This window comes from Lucilia cuprina, chromosome 5, assembly GCF_022045245.1.
Source record: "Lucilia cuprina isolate Lc7/37 chromosome 5, ASM2204524v1, whole genome shotgun sequence".
Classification (NCBI taxonomy): Eukaryota; Metazoa; Arthropoda; class Insecta; order Diptera; family Calliphoridae; genus Lucilia; species Lucilia cuprina.
In genome coordinates this window covers 17,181,742-17,199,649 of record NC_060953.1, presented here as the reverse complement: position 1 = coordinate 17,199,649, position 17,908 = coordinate 17,181,742, and the positions used below count along the sequence as shown (strand labels likewise).

Sequence of the window (17,908 nt, the reverse complement as noted above, 5' to 3'; positions counted from 1 at the left end):
ATTAATAATTATTTTCTAAAATTTTATTTAAAATTTTTACAAAATTTCTTTGCACTTGTGGTAGTAAGAAGTTGTTGATTTTTTTTGTTTTTAATTTTTAATGACATCAAGTAGTTTTTTTTTTTTGAAACGTCAGTCTTAATTTTATTTTATTTAAATTTAATTATTTATTTACATTTTTATCAACAACTTAATTAAAAATTAACTTAAAATAAATTATTATTTAATTTAATTTAACTAAACTACTAAAATACAACTCAATATGAGTCAATAATAATTTTCTTATTTCTTACTAATAACGCCATTTTGTTTTTAAAAGAAAAATCGTTTTTTAAATTTTTTTTTGGAATTAAAAATTTTCTTAATATTTTAAAGCGATTTTGAAATCTTGTCTTATATTAAGCTGGCTTAAATAATGGCACAGTATGGTACATTCATTTATTTTTATAAATTTTAGCTTTCAAACTGGCTTACAATACACCATTTCCAATTAAATTTTTAAAATTTTTCCAAAATTTTTTTATTTAAAATTTTATAAATTTAGTTCAAATTTGAATTTTTAAATTTTTTGAAAATTTTTAAAATACAAAATTTTAAAATTTTTATTGGAAATGTTGTAATCGGTTCGCTTTTATTTCTTAAAAATTATCGGAATTAAAGAGAAATTGATAGATATTATTGTGAAAAATTTTGGTATTTTGGTTTTAAAATTTGAAAAACTTTTATATTTTGGAATTTGTTTTTAGAATTCAAAAATATAAAGTCTTCAGAAAAGGGAAATATCTGTTTGAAATGCATTCTTTTAACTTAGAAAATTACTAAAAGGATCACTCGCGAACTTATCAAAGATTCGTATTTTTTACCGATATTACTGAGTTTTTGGAATTTTTTCTACTGTCAGATATGAATAAATTTGGAAATTAAGTTCTTAAAAGATCTTTATTATACTTTTGAGAAGTCGCTCCGATATGGACTTAAGATGTTTTAATTTTGATCCACATTTAATAGTGAAACAATCTAGACGTCATTACTGAGATCAGTATTACCTTAGAATCTGAAATAGAGGTTTTGAACGATCTACTGAATATAGTTCTAATATTTGTTATATAAATTGATATTTTGAGAAGACGCTCCGATATGGACTTAAGATGTTTTAAATCGTCTTCCCTCAGTTTAAACCCATTTCATAAAACTCGTTTGAGAAAGTCTTTATTTTGATGCATAATTAATGAAGAAACTATCTAGACCCCATTACTGCGATCGAATATCATTAACAGATGCTCTAAGAACTAGTTCTCAACTCAAACGGAAGTAGGAGATCAAGAACATATGGAAACGTCTATATCTTCAAACTTAAACTAAACCATTCGATTATGACTTTGATAGAGTTTTCAAAATCAGAGTTAGTTCTGAAATTGAGATTTCAAATGATTTACTGAATATAGTTTAAACTTCTTTTATACAAAATTATATTTTAAGAAGTTGCTCCGTTATCGATTTCAGAAGTTTTAAGACGTTTTTTCTCAATTTGAACTCATTTCATAAAACTCTTTTAATAAAGTCTTCATTTTAATCCACAGTTCTAAAGGAGTTACTTGAGATCTAACATTTGTTATACAAAATGATATTTTGAGAAGTCGCTCCGATAGAGGACTTTTAAGTGGCCTTAAAACATCTTCTCTCAGATTGTACTCATTTTATTAAAACTTTGAGAAAGTCTTCATTTTGATCCACATTGAAAAGAGAAACAATCGAGATCCCATTATTTAGATCGAATATCGATCGAAATCTATATGTCTGATGTCTGAGTTAAGCTATTAAATATCATTAGATTTCAGTTTCACCTTTAGCTGCATATACATTTATGTTTCTAGAAGCTAGATCCGTTGATGATTTGAAATCGCACAAATATTAATAGATCTTTAGATTTAAACAATATATTGATCCATTTAAGTCGATCTATATGGAGAATCCTCATTGTAAAACAACTGAACCTAAGGACCCATAAGTCTGAAAATGAACTCTACGTCAACTTTACATGCACACGTAAGTTAACCTTTTAAAGAACTCATTCCTACAAACATGAATATCTTTTTCGCAATCTCGTTGAGACCCTGAAGGGGTAAAATTTTGAATAATCATTCCAATTTCGAAACATTCTCTAAGGTTTTCTTACACCAAAATCCATAGCTTTCTATAAAAATACAAATTCTATAACGATCCAAAAATATATTCAAATTCAAAATTTCACTTTAACGAAAATTTCTCTAAATATTTCTTTCGATCTATCAAAATCTCACAAAGACTTTGTAAATTTCATAATTTCCTAATATTATATGACTCTTTTTCTCTTACTTTTACACCCCCCACTAAAACTTTTCATCATCAATATTGGAACGATAGTTATTTAAAGCATTCGAATTACGTTTGAGCGTGCCAGTCTCGCAGTCATTATAGGTTTTCGCCAATACTTTGGGTGTATGATTGTGAGCGATATTATTACGATTCAGAGTGCCGGTTTTGAAATTTTTCGATGTAGGCGAAGAGCACATGTTAAAGCTCGATTGACGTTTAACTTTGGGACGGACATCATAGATCTGAAAGAGTGAGAGATAGAGAGGGAAATATAAAAATATATGAAAATTACAATGATAGTTAAAAGAAAAACTTACATCTTTGGTGGGTAAACTTGAATACTGATTGGGATATGAATCGTAAGCAGTGGGTGAGGGTGTATTATTTTTCATAAGCGTTACAGGTGGTGAATAACGTCGACGTGTCATCCAGAATGTCATGAATATGGTTAGAACATATAGTAAAATCACTATAGATATAATGGAAATTAAAGTAGATGTCGAAGCCATTTGTGTACCTGGAAAAAATGTGATAAAATTTTGAAATTATTAAATGTTTCTTTTTGTTGTCACATCAATTAAACTCACCTTCACATTCGCCTGGCACACAAGCTGTTTTCTCGAATTCTTCACCGCGACATTCGGTTACACTAGGCTCTTCCACCAGACATTTGCGATGTCTGAAACGTATACCATCCTTAGTGCAATCCGACCATTCGGACCAACTACTCCAACCGATGAAATCTAAAATGAATTCAAAATTATTAATATTTATTTTTGAAAGTATCGTTTAAACTACTCTCACCTTCACAGGGTTTCATTTCACATTTTTCCTCATCTATAGAACGTCCATGACACATTTTCTCATGACCACCCAAACACTTGCGTGTTCTTCGCCTTAAACCTAAACCACAGGTTACCGAACAGGGCGACCAATCTGTCCAACAACTCCATTCATGGGAGGATATTACTTCATTGAAACTCGTAGGTGTTTCAGGACAAGCATGCATATTACAAGCCCTACTTTGTACATGTTTACCACGATGTTTGCCATTGCTATCATAGGCTGCTCTATGTTGTACACCACCTCCACAGGTTACATTACAGGGACCCCATTCTCCATGTTCGGCTTCATCTAAAATATTTGCCTCATTATGACGATGACAAACTCCATCACGACAAATGCGGTTCTCCGTTTTGGCCAGGGATATGTGCATAGATCCGGCATCTGGAGTACTGGCTCGACATACAAAACGAAAACGTTTCTCCATTAACACCGTGGAACCTTCACTTTCATCTGTTTTATTTTGTTGTATCAACCAAGGAGTCCAGCCACTGAGTTTGCGTACCTCGGGACAAGATTGCATGTTACAATCTTCGTAATCGATATTACAGCCAGGACATTCCATGCCACCATTTTGTGGACTAGGATCATTGCATTCACGACGACGTATACGAAAACCACCACCACAGAAAGCACTGCATTCACTCCATTCTCCCCAAGGACCCCAACCACCATCTATAGCCACCGGTTTAGGAGCCGGACAGGGTGGTAAATGACTGCAGTACATTTCAGCTCTTTCCTGACCCACACAAGTACGACCACCGAAAGCAGGCTTGGGATTGCCACAATAACGTCTTCTCGTCTTAACAGCTATACCGCAGGTCTGAGAACATGCTGACCAAGCCGACCATTCCGTCCAGCCACCATGCACAGTACAATTGCTAACCTCGGTATTAATACCACGACATTCATTGCCACCATTTTGTGGTCTAGGATTATTACACTCCCTCGTTCTGCACATACAGTCACCATCACTTTCACCATGTTTCGAGCATTTAAACCAATCTGACCAGGTGGACCAGGCTCCGTCTATAGCTGCCGTTAGCACAGGACATTTTAATTCCTCTGCCTGTAACCAATACTTAGTCATTTGTTCTCCCAAATATTGGGCCGTACATTTTTCCACCAATTCATTCCAACCACAATAGGGATCCATGGCATTTAAGCATGAAGCCTTGGTAACATGACGGCTACAATGTTGAGCTGGTATGCGTGTTAAAGACTGTTCGGAACCCACATACAAAGAATCAGTTACTTTTAAATATTCCATTTTAAGAATACTAGCATCTTCTTCTGTTCTCCATACTTCCACAAGGCAAGTTTGGGCCGGCGTTGTTTCTGTCTCATGTTTCAGTGATAATTTCTTGATCATATGTTTATCGGTATTGATGAATAAAACATTAACCCTTTCAGTTTTAGTGTGTAAAACATCTAAAGCGATTTGAGAAAATCTTTCAAGTTTGCTGAAATATAAGGGTTTTTGTGTTAACGGTTGTACGGCACGATCCATTAGCTGATATTTGGAGGACTCTAGGAAATGTTTGGAACGTGTATTTGCCGAGGGAATTTGACATTTAAATTGACTGTTATGTTTAGAATTTACTGGTCTCCAGGCATTATCGACATGTTCCTGATGTTTAAAAGGCCCATCGAAAGCTTCATTAATGGAGGTGAGATTGTAGGCACACACAGCGGAACCATGTATGCTATTTCTGTAAGAGGATAATGAGATGAGAAGGAGAGGATAAGTAAAAATATATGAATTCTTTAAGGAGTTTAACCAAAAAGTTTAAAATAATACTTATACCAAAAACAAATGGTTATATTTCCTTAAACTTTCTTTGAAATATTTTCTTCGGATAATACTTACTCGGGAGTTGTAAATGTGGCATATAAAACATTTTCCGCATCTGAATAAGTCATGCCTTGAATTTCATCAAAATAAAATGGATATTCACCGGGTAGAGAACAATTTAGTCGTGCTTTTAAAAACGACGTCCAATTATCTCTCAAAATCTGATCGCCACCAGCATCGTTTTTGCAAACACGAGCAATACGAGAATAAATGACCTGAAATAGTTGAAAATAAAAGGTTATCAGTTAAATTTCCTATTCCAAACATTAATCTGCTTTTAAGGGAGCCAGTCCAATATAGAATATCGTAACTAATCGCATAGCGCCTTCAGAAAACTAAGCTGAGAGCATCATATAGCAAAGGAAAACCAGTGACGAAATAACATTGAAGCTAATCCTTGAGGTTTTATGAAGGACTAGCAATTCATGGATAATCACTGTTGATTTCGGTATTTGTCCATGGGCCGAAACTGAAGCATTTTAATTGAATTTAAATTTTCCTTAGAAATAAATCGATTAATATCGCTTCAGATTTTATAAGGATCAGATAAGATTGACCCCAAAATCGTTAGCTAATATTTTTTAGTTATCATTTCGGCGGTATGCGTGATGCAAAGAAAATGGTTTTTGATTGGCCACAAGATCTTGCCAGTCGTCTCTTCCAGTCTATAGTCTAGTGTATAGCAAAGTCTATAGTATAGTCTATAGTCTAGTTTATAGTCTAGTCTATACTGCAGTTTTTAGTCTAGTCTATAGTCTAGCCTATAGTCCCGCCTTTAGCCTAGTCTATAATATAGTTTATAGTCTTGTATATAGTCTAGACTATAGTCTAGTTTATAGTCTAGTCTATAGTGTAGTCTATAGTGTAGTCTATAGTCTAGTCTATAGTCTAGTCTATAGTGTAGTCTATAGTCTAGTCTATAGTGTAGTCTATAGTCTAGTCTATAGTCTACTCTATAGTCTAGTCTATAGTCTAGTCTATAGTCTAGTCTATAGTCTAGTCTATAGTCTAGTCTATAGTCTAGTCTATAGTCTAGTCTATAGTCTAGTCTATAGTCTGGCCTATAGTCTAGTCTATAGTCTAGTGTAGAGCATAGTCTATCGAATTCGTGGTAAGGAACTTGAGGAAATTTTACATTTTACCAACCTTGCCACAGTTCATGTACTCCACAGCTGGTTCCCGGAACAAAAAGTAAACAAATTCACCAGCCTCAAAACTACCCACAAACTGTGGATTATTTAGCCAATCATTGTTATACTGTTTAGTTCTAATTACTTTATGATAATTGGGCTAAAAGAAAGAAAACGTGAAAGACATAAGTACAAATTTCTAAAACGATTAAATTAATCAAATAATTTAATTGCCTAACAAATAAACTTACCACATTCTGTTGAATATCAGATTTTAAAATTGCAGCATCACTACCCGAAAAATCGGTAGTGGTGCCCACAAACATTTTATCATCTTTTGTCATTAGACTGGTGATATTCGATTTAGGATTAAAGGGGCATTTACCCACACCACTGTCATAGCCGGTAACTGTTAGATTTTCCATCTGAAAATTAGAATTTTTGAAAAAAATATTTAAATTTATTAAATGAAATGCTAGTTTATGTTTGTGATTGTGATTATAACTTATTATAGTTAATAATAATATGCAGTATACTATTATTATTGTTGTTATTATTGTTATTTAAGTAATAACTTATATTTACAATTAATTCTCAAATGTTTTTAGGCAACATTAAACACAGAAAATAATAAATAACAAGTTGTTAATTGCAAAATCTTTGAATGTTAGGTTTTGTTATTTGATTGTTAGTTGCTGTGTTGGTTTCTGGTTGTGTTTATGTTGTTGCTGTTGTTTGGCTGTTTTTTAAGCCCCGACTTACCTGGCGCCATGTACAATTTGGATTGAAGGCATACGTCCCACACGCGTACAATAGATTCTCACCATAAGTTTGCAAAACGCGCACATAATTACGACACATTTGCTCTGATTGGCCTTTTGCCTGACACATTGCGATTTGTGCTGCTGTTGCCTCCCAATTGGCACGTTCAAGCAACTCCAAATCGAAGGACATCCGATATAAAATATCTCTGCAAAGAGGAGAAGGAAAAACAAGAAATTCTTTAGTTAATAATGTTGAGTTAAATCTTAGTTAAATATAGAATAAAATTGTAACGAAGGCGTCAGATATATAGCTTAAGAATTGAGATAAAACTAGGTTAAATAAGACTTGGGACTTGACAACCAGTTAACAATATCAAGACCCTCAATCTCATTTTAACATAAAGTAGAAAAAACAAAGTAGGGATCTAAAATTTAGATAAAATAGATATTTTAAAACCATACCCCTAAATCTTTAATTCCTATTTGACATTCTAAAGCCAGCGCCTCTGCTCATTCTTATTCTTACAATTTTCACCGATTCGTATGCAATCGTTTGAATATTTTGTTTTTTTTTTTTTTTGGTTTTATTATTTAATTACACCCAAAACTAAATGATAAAAGTAAAAATCTTATAAAAACGTTCATTGAACTGCAAGGCAAACAGGTACATTAAACGCCCATCAAAAATCAACGGACAAGCCACAACTGGACAACCGACAACAACAACAATTCAATCTTAAAAACTCAACTAGTAAATAGATACAATTGCAATTTCTGTCCATTATTACCCAAGAAACATAATGATACTTTTGTCCGCATGAATGCCAGCGAAGTGAAATAAAAAACACATGAAAACATTTTTCATTTTTAAACCCACAACTTTGACTGGAGGCAAAATAATAGTATCTCAAAGCACACATAAATCGGTAGACATGAATATGTTGTATGGTGGTCACATGTTTCATTTAGTTAGGGGTTTAAAAACGAGAACTTTTTGGGGATGTAGAAGAAAGGAATTTTTCGAAAATAGTCAGAAATCAATTTTTTGGAAATCTTAGATCCAGACGCTATTAAATGTTTGTAAATCTAGAACTCAAGGAGATATTCTGTCTTTTTATAAGAAAAGCGAAAGAAGGACCTATTCTAAATTCCGATTCTCGTACAGCACGATATCAGACTTACGCCTAAGTAAACCTTGATCGCTTGCTGCTGTGAGGGTAGTGTTGTAGTCTTTTAGTACGGATAATGTGAGTTCGATCCCCACCAGAGACTCTGATAAATTAGCGCACTAAACTCCTAATAGAGCTAGGTTTATATTTCAAACTAACTATTTAGGTTAGGTTACGTGGGTTGTTCGCTAGTTAGTGAGTTTACTCGGAGACCTTGTGGCCCAGTGTGATATCCTTAGAATTGCAAATTCGTTATGTTGAGAGAATGATTTTTCTACAAAATTTCGGTGACTATTTGGTTCTTGTGGTCTCTGTGAAAACCAGGTGGTATCATGTTTACTTGTGACACATCTCTGAGACATTTCAGGTCATGGAATTAGAGTTGTCTTTGTAAGGCTGTTCAGTCACATAGAAGGTGTTTTACCAATTTCTCTTCTTTATCGTCGAAACATCTTCTACAATAGCTATAACCTGGGTAACCCATACTTTCCGACATATGTCCAATCATACAGTACTCAGTAATTACACAAGTAAGAAGTCAAATCGATTTCTTAATAAAAGACAAGAGAGTTCTAGTCCTATCCATTGTCAGGGTGGACTAGAGCAGTTTCGATATTCTTAATAAGAGACAAGACAAGAGTCCTATCCATTGTCAAAGTAGACTAGAGCAGTCTCAATATTCTAAATAAGAGATAAGACAAGAGTCCTATCCATTGTCAGAGTGGACTAGAGCAGTCCCGATATTCTACAAGTAGTGATATTCTCGTCTCATTCAAATTATCTCTCAATTATGATAGGGTCGCCAGAGGAGTGTGAATATCCCATTGGGTAAGGTTTATGTTTATGGCCAACGTGGCGCTGTGTCAATTGTGCCAATGATTGAATACAATTGAGAAGACAATACGACTTAATAACATTTGAGTAACGAGCCTTGATTTGAGTTTTCGAGTTTCAGTTCACCGATTCTTATCGCGTATGTATTATTAAAAAATATCTCTACCTGAAGTTCCGTGCAAATGTCAGGTAGTAAAATAGACTGTAGCAGATTTAGTTTTTCGCAGAAGATTCCTGATCCGGTGCCCCATTCTGTCTTTGAGCCATCAGCCAATCATTCACCCAGAAGCTATATCAGGTTTCAAAATTTCATTTCATTTCTGAGAACGTATAGAATTGTAAGAAAGCTGTTAATGAATGCTCTGCCAGAGGTAAGGTTTATATCATATGATTACCAGATTACCACTCAGCGATAATCGCCAATAAAAAAGCGACCGTATTTCACAACGGGTTGGGAGCTTGAGAAACTCATACATCATATGAGTACATTGGAGTTAAAAGTCTTGATTTATGCAAGGCCGTCCAAGTATACACGTATTGTCGAATTTTCGAGATTCAGTTCCCGGATTTTTCTCGCGACTGTATCGATGATTCAGGTTTTCGCATATTCCGAGCCTCTTTTTGTGTTTGAGCCATCAGTTTAGACTAATCACGTCATCCCTTAGAACAGTGTTTGCAGCCCAATCATCCGACCAGAAGTCAATTAGAGCTATATCAGGTGTAAGCAAACGTTTTTTCGGTTAAAATTAAATCTGAGAACGTATGGAATTGTACCGAATACTCGGCCAGAGGTAAGGATTACATCATTCGTAAATCACTCGGCAATAATCGCCAAAAAGAACGAACTACTTCATAACGAATGGGAGCATGAGGAAGTTTACATCATACTCCATGATAATTGCCAATAAAAGCGAGAATATACTTAGCAAAGGCAACACCAATTTGATCCAACAGGGGCTGACTATAAGCCCTTTCATAATGCCACTATGGGGTGATCAGGTATTGCTGGTACGACAATATAGATTTGGACGAAAGGATTTATGCTAATTTAAAGCTTGCAGAGAGAAGAATGAGAATACTTTTCATATCATGAGTTTTCTGAATATTCCACCTAGGTTTCTATGAAAAGGAGTGCAAAACACAACAGGACCTTCATTCAACTTAAGGGAAAAATATGAAGCGTTCTAAGTAATGCTAAGACCATTTCCCAAAAACCTAGTATTCGTTATATTAAGAAACCCCTACTTGCAACATATGTGTTTGTGTATGTACATTTAACAAACAAGTGATTGTGTCAAGATAAATATTATGCACACAGACTCAACAACAGGCGCGCACTCACTCAGTCACTCAATACAATATCGTTTTTGGATAATTTTAAATTTTGGTGGTTTTTAAAATTTGCGTTAAGAGATGACTGTCTGTCGGTCTGCCTATCTAACGAAAATGTAGCCCGGAGTTAAGTCGCCAGTCTCAACAATACTAAACAAGAAAAAAAGTAATAAAAATTTGCTAGTAACAAATATAAAACGCCCAAATTGTTTGGTATCTTAACGCCCATATACGCTGCTGTTTAACAGCTGAAAGAATTTTTTTATGTTGTAAATTTTTTTACTTTGTGATTATTTAATATAAATTATAAATATTTTTTATTTAAAATAAAACACAACAAATGTTTCAAAGTTGAGAAGAAACATTTAGCCACAGGCACGCGTCCCTCAAAATAAATTTTCCAATGTAAAAATTTTGCGTTTTTCTCACACAACAACTTAGTTGATACTTGCAACAGTTGGACATGTTAAGTAAACATACATAAATACCGCCAAAGTAATCATGTACTTTCATGTATTTGTCAATTTTTTTAATTACACATTTCATCAGTTTTCTTATATTTTTTTGTTCGAATTTAGTTTACAGCTGTGGCAAGTGTTGTTGTTTTTGAGAAATAATATTTACCTATAAAAACACTTGCACCATGACCTATTTTTTATGAATTTTACAAGTTTATTAATGCCGAAACCATAGCAACCGTAACCACCTTTTTACAAGTATTTTTCCCTCTCTCTCTCTCTCGTAATCAGAAATGTGGCATAAAGAAAATTATGTGGATTTTTTTTCAAGTTGCCGCTTTGTAAACAATGTTTATTATGCACAACATTATTGTGTGCAACGTTGCATGGACTATTGGGCCTATACTATGTCGCATAATTTGTGTTTGCGGTTTTTTTTATATAATTCTAAACACTGAACAAAATTTTTAGTGCGAAATAATAAATAAAAAGAAAATTGGAAAGTAAATTTTATTATTTTTCCAAAGAATTTCTGCTAAATAACTTCATTTCTTTTACTTCCCTTTTTAATTAATTTTATTAGAGGAAATAACTTTCATGGAATTTATTACAATTTTCGTTATTTTATTTCAAAACTTTCGCGTTGGTTTTAAATGCCTAAGTTATATCCACTAAGTTATTGGTTTTGAGAATATTTAGCCTAAAATATTGTTTCTAATGCATAGCAGATTAACATATATAGTCTATAGTCTAGTCTATAGTCTAGTCTATAGTCTAGTCTATAGTCTAGTCTATAGTCTAGTCTATAGTCTAGTCTATAGTCTAGTCTATAGTCCAGTCTATAGTCTAGTCTATAGTCTAGTCTATAGTCTATAATCTATAGTCTATAATCTAGTCTATAGTCTAATCTAGAGTCTAGTCTAAAGTTTACTCTATAGTCTAATCTATATTCTAGTCTTGAGTCTATTCTAGGTATATAGTCTAGTATATAGTCTAGTCTATAGTTTAGTCTATAATCTAGTATATAGTTTAGTATATAGTCCATTCTACAGTGTAGTGTAACCTTCAGAAGCTCGGTCTCTGTATAACGTCTCTTAGATAGTAGCAGTTTTACACTTTAGTCTATAGTCTAGTCTAGTAGTCTATATATAGTCTAGTCTAGTAGTCTATATATAGTCTAGTCTAGTAGTCTATATATAGTCTGGTCTATAGTCGAGTCTATAGTCTAGTCTATAGTCTAGTCTATAGTCTAGTCTATAGTCTAGTCTATAGTCTAGTCTATAGTCTAGTCTATAGTCTAGTCTATAGTCTAGTCTATATTCTAGTCTATAGTCTAGTCTATAGTCTAGTTTATAGTCTATAATCTAGTCTATAGTCTAGTCTAGAGTCTAGTCTATAGTCTATAATCTAGTCTATAGTCTAGTCTAGAGTCTAGTGTATGGTTTACTCTATAGTTTAATCTATATTCCAGTCTTGAGTCTAGTCTATAGTCTAGATATATAGTCTAGTATATAGCCTAGTCTATAGTTTAGTCTATAATCTAGTATATAGTTTAGTATATAGTCTATTCTACAGTGTAGTGTAACCTTTAGAAGCTCGGTCTCTGTATAACGTCTCTTAAATAGTAGCAGTTTTACACTTTAGACCACAATCACATTGTATACTCTCGTTGGTATAAGTAATCCGCCTATTGATCATTGTAAATAACTAATAAAATGTTAAAGTTTTGTGATTACAAAGAAATCAAATTCTTTCATGAATAATTATATATAATAACGATAAACTTGAATGAATAAAAATTTAATTAAATACAAACAACTGAGTTATTCATTTAAAAGCATTAATGAGAAAATTACCGATTCTATTAAATTCAGATAAACTTGTAGTTGATAACAACATGCAAATTCTTAATAAATCTTTAAAGACGTGATCATTTCGATTGAAAGTATTCTTTCCCAGGCATTAAAAAAATATTAATAAATAATTTACAATAAATTGTAAAATAACGTGGATTATTTCTATAGTTTTTGTTTTTTGCAACATTTAACATTTATTGATATTGCAAAATATAAATATAAATAATTTACATAATCATTTGGTTTTGAAGCAAAAAAAGAAACACTATATATATGTATGTAAGATCGTATGTATATTAAAGTAAGATTTATATGTTAAACATGCATTCTCGACAATTGTGTATATTTATTTAAATTAATATAATAAATATTTATAATAATAATTTTTTATACAAAAAAAAACGTATAAATAAAACCACAATAACAATTTTTTACCATGTACTTGTAGCGTCAAGCAGTTTATTTTCTAGTAATTTTTCTTAAGAATAATTTTGCATAAAATCTGTTTATAAAGGGGATTGTGTGTTGTGGTCAGAGTTTAGCAAGGGGTATGGTAAATATGGAATGACTTATTTACCTACTTGCTGGTTACAATATGTAAAGTTCGATTTGGATCTTAACAGCTAAAATCAAGTTTCTATCGAGAAGTCTTGTATAACAATTCAGATCAGCCAGTGTAGGCGTAACTTAAGCGCCTTTATGGCGTCGCCGTTATAAGAAATAGTAACTGTTGTAAACATAAAAATCGTATGAAAACCAAATGTTTAAGATTTTGAATGTAGTTTAACCAAGTCTCTATCTCTCGCTCTTTCTGTGCTGGCATCGGTACCAACAATAAGTAGCAGTCAACAGTCGTCATGGTACTCGTAACTGAGATTGATGGACATATTGGTGGCGTCGTTTCATTTCGTTTTTAATTCTAGACATAGGTAACTCATACTTGTAACTTGCTTGTTGTTTTTTTTATAACCCATAGTCGATAGTCAGTTACACTGGCTACATCCAAATCCAAGTTGTAAATCCAAATGTAAGTACACAAGTACTTGTATGTTTCATGTCTTTATTCTCTTAAAATGTTGCAGGTTGTTTGCTGGTGTATAATTAAAATCCAAAGCAAGCGCAACTTGTTCCTACATTTTTTTGTTGCCAAGATTTGCAAAAAACTATAACTGCTTTTTGGCTTTAAAACTATAGTTTTAGTGCATTATTATTACAAAAAATTTTAGTGTGTGTATGATTAAAGGAAAACTGGTGCGCCTGCGCATTACAAAAAAAAAAAAACATTTTTGAAATTTTTAACAATAAATTATCGCCACTCTTACATGGGTTGACAAAATCTTGTTTTGTTTTTCACATTTTTATAAAATTGGTTGCTTTTCCTATCGCTTTAATTTTCAAATAACGTAATATTAAGTAATTTAGAAGATTTATTATAAAATACTGATTGATATGTTAAAGATATCGAAGACAATTAATGGCATTTTTACAGGTGAAAATTATGTGTTGAAAGCCATGCAAGAAGTTATTTGGAAGTTTTTTGGAGTCTTAATATTGTATCAATTAGAAATTTTCTTTTTTAAACTGATCTCATTTGATATCGCATAAAAAATTTATTATAGTTTAGCTCAAAATCGTTAATTATAAGAAAATTTATTAGATCAGGAATCATGCATCCACACATCAACGTCATAAATTAACCTGTACATTGTGAAAGCTATGAAATAGACTTTGACCCTGTTAAGTTGCAAATCCTGATAAATCCAGGATTCTTCTATCTTTTGCAGTCAAGCTCATCCGTCAACTGTCAGTAACCTTAACAGTATTGCAATTATCAGTAGATCGTGAAGTACGTCCGAATTGCGTAGCTTATGGAGTGTTTCACATGAGCATCTGTCTTGCTGGCTTAAGTACATATGTCCGGTACATGGATACGTATTTAAAAAAATATACTCATTCTCAACTTTAAATCTCCGTCACTTCTCTAAGCAGTAGTCAGCTGTAGTCATTTGACTCTGAGATGGCAAACGATCGATTTATCTATATATCTTTTTTTTAATGGGGTGCGGAATCATCATAGATATGAATTATAAATCATTATTACGCACTCACTAAACTGTCTTCCTATCATCAACCGCACACCCCGCGGAACTGCTCTTAGGTATTACATCGTGGGGATATTAAGCATCTATGCTATCTCCACATTTAACGCAATTCTCCTTTACTCTTTGCGACTTTTTTCCTCCGGTTGTAACAGCAGTTTAATCACGGTTATGTAGTTCGTTATTAGTTCCCACTTTTCCGGTGGACTAATCATGATATCAATTATATTTCCTCTATTTCGCGTCTATGACCATCGAATCTACGACATTTAAAGACTACATGTTCTGCGTCCTCCGGCTATTCAAAAGTTGGACAATGTGGTGAATCATAGTACCCAAATTTTAAAAGATAAAATCCATTGCCTTCACGGTCTGTCAAAAACTGAGTATTTGACTATTTTCTCACCACTCTTTTCCGCATCCTCTCAATTCCGCATTGATTCGTTACGCTCCAATATCTTTCGCATGTTCTTTCGGAGCATACAATCTATGTAGTTCTTCTAACTGTCCGTCTATCTATCTATCTATCTATCTATCTATCTATCTATCTATCTATCTATCTATCTATCTATCTATCTATCTATCTATCTATCTATCTATCTATCTATCTATCTATCTATCTATCTATCTATCTATCTATCTATCTATCTATCTATCTATCTATCTATCTATCTATCTATCTATCTATCTATCTATCTATCTATCTATCTATCTATCTATCTATCTATCTATCTATCTATCTATCTATCTATCTATCGTTTTAATAAAACCGGTAGCCAGTATTAATTTAAATACATTTAGCAAAATAATATGTTTGTCATAAACAAATATTTCATAAAATTTTTTGATTGTGCTTAAACAAATTGAACATTAATACGATCAATGATCAATAAATAAGGAATTCATAATTAAATTAAAATAAATTATTGTTTAAGCAAACGGCGTGTGCAATAACACAATCACAAAACCCATTAATTGCAAAGTGAAATTTAATATTTATTTAACAAATTGATTTTAATAAAAAAGTATGTAAACATGAAAAAAAAATATTTGTAAATTTTGAAAAATAAAAAAAACTAAACAACAAAATAATTAAGAAAACAAATAAATATGGAAATAAAAACTCAACATGATTTACACACATGTTAAAATGCACGACTACAATTACATATACACATACATACATACATTTGCTATGTATGTAAGTTCCAACTCCGGTATTAACTTTGTAATATTTTTCTTATTGATTTAAGACTTTTAATTTCGTTACAAGAAAGTGTGATATTTTCACACGTTTTTCTAATGTTTAATACTCGATTTAGTCTAGTGTGGTGAGTTTGGGGAGTTTAGCAACAATTATGTTGAATATGATTTGTTTGTTTGTTTAACGTTGTTACTAATGATTGCTACAAGTATTTACTATTTGTGGTTTTTGTTAACTTTGAATAATACTTGATTTAATATTTAACCAAAAAAATACATAATAATTTTGTAAACTACTTGTAATGCACATATAAATATTTACACATTAATTAAATACATATTTATGTTTGTAGTATTTTTTTTTTTTTTTGTTAGAAATTTGATACCTAAATATAGATTTTATTTACTTTTTTATTAAGTCACACTGCAGTTACCTAAAGTTTATTTTAGCAGTTGAGTAACTTTATTTTTTAGTATAAATTGAAGACATATTTTAAATTATAATTTAATAGTTACTATTTAATAGTTATTATTCTATAAATTTAATTCAGTGTCAGGGTTAAATATATATCGACATTAATGCAATAACTATAAAATAAATTTATTTAATGTGAATAATTGAATAATTATGAGTTTTGGTATGTATGTTTTTTTATATTTATTCGAATTTCAAGACATTAAAATGTAAAAAATTTCCCATAAACAAAATAATATAAAATTTGGACCTGAAATATAGGACACCAGTCTTTAAAAGAGAAACCAAATAATTTATTTAATCGACTACTATACCATTTTATAGAAATGGTTAGTTACTAGACTATATTTGACCTATAGACACAGACTAGCTATACCCTAGATTATAGTCTTGACTATAGACTCAGACTAGCTATATACTGGATTATACTACTGACTATAAATGATACCATACATAGACTATACGATAATCTAAACTAAAGACTAGAATATAACCTAAACTAGAGACTAGATTATAATCCGGACTACAGACTATACTATAGGTCAGATTCCAGATCAGACTTTTGCTCAGAATCCTGAATACAGAACAGCTATAGATTAGAGTATATTTCAAACTATGGACTAAATTATAATCTAGACTGTAGAGTACACTATAGTCCAGAATATAAACTGTTCCTGACTATAAACTGGACTATATTTCTGACTATAGACTAGACTATAGTCCAACTAATAGACTATAAAATAAACTATAGCTCAAACTATAGATACGGATATAGAGTATAGTTCAGACTATAGATCAGATTGTAGACTATACTACTGACTAGACTATAGTTCAGATTCCAGATTAGACTACAGTTCAGAATCCTGAATGCAGAACAGACTATAGCCAAGACTATAGTCTACAGTTTAGACTAAAGTATATTCGAGACTATGGACTAAATTATAATTCAGACTATAGACTACACTATAGTCCTGAATATAGACTAGTCTTGACTATAAACTGGACTACATTTCTGACTATAGACTAGACTATAGTCCAAGCTATATACTAGATTATAGTTCAGACTATAGACTCGACATATAGTTCATTATATAGACTAGATATTGGTTCAGACTATATACTAGACTATAGTCCAGATTACAGAATAGACTATAGCCCAGACTGTTGACTAGACTATAGACTACGAACTATAGACTATAGTCCAAATTATATACTACAGTTTAGTCTAAAGACTATTTTTTTGTCTAGATTATAGTCCAGGGTAGAGATTAGACTATAGTCAAAACTATAGACTGGAGTATAGTCCACGATAATAACTAAACTATAGTCCTGTTGACTAGACTATTGTCCATAGTGTACTAAATTCTAGACTACAGACTAAACTATTGTCCACCCTTATTTCTAGATTTTAGTACATTCTATATACTTATAAACAGTCCAGGCTATAGCTCAAATAATAGTTAAAACTAAAAGATATAGTCCAGACTATTAACTTAACTATAGTGCAGACTACAGTCGACATTGGACTTTTCTAT

At 31.9% G+C, this 17,908-nt stretch overlaps 1 protein-coding gene across 2 annotated transcripts in view; it reads right to left on the bottom strand.

The window, feature by feature from the left end:
- Window positions 1-253: 253 nt before the first annotated feature.
- The window catches only part of LOC111681411 (semaphorin-5A), a 36,080-nt gene continuing 18,425 nt past the window's right edge, over window positions 254-17,908 (bottom strand). Inside the window, exons 4-11 of one of the 2 annotated variants that reach the window (XM_023443181.2) lie at window positions 6,946-7,153; window positions 6,435-6,608; window positions 6,200-6,343; window positions 5,069-5,268; window positions 3,160-4,910; window positions 2,943-3,098; window positions 2,673-2,872; window positions 255-2,597 (exon numbers count right to left, since the gene is read on the bottom strand). In XM_023443181.2, the coding sequence (XP_023298949.2) occupies window positions 2,370-2,597; window positions 2,673-2,872; window positions 2,943-3,098; window positions 3,160-4,910; window positions 5,069-5,268; window positions 6,200-6,343; window positions 6,435-6,608; window positions 6,946-7,153 (3,061 nt within the window). In that variant the 3' untranslated portion in view covers window positions 255-2,369. Of the gene's footprint in view, window positions 2,873-2,942; window positions 3,099-3,159; window positions 4,911-5,068; window positions 5,269-6,199; window positions 6,344-6,434; window positions 6,609-6,945; window positions 7,154-17,908 lie in introns of both variants that reach the window. The other variant, XM_023443180.2, reaches the window with a different exon arrangement.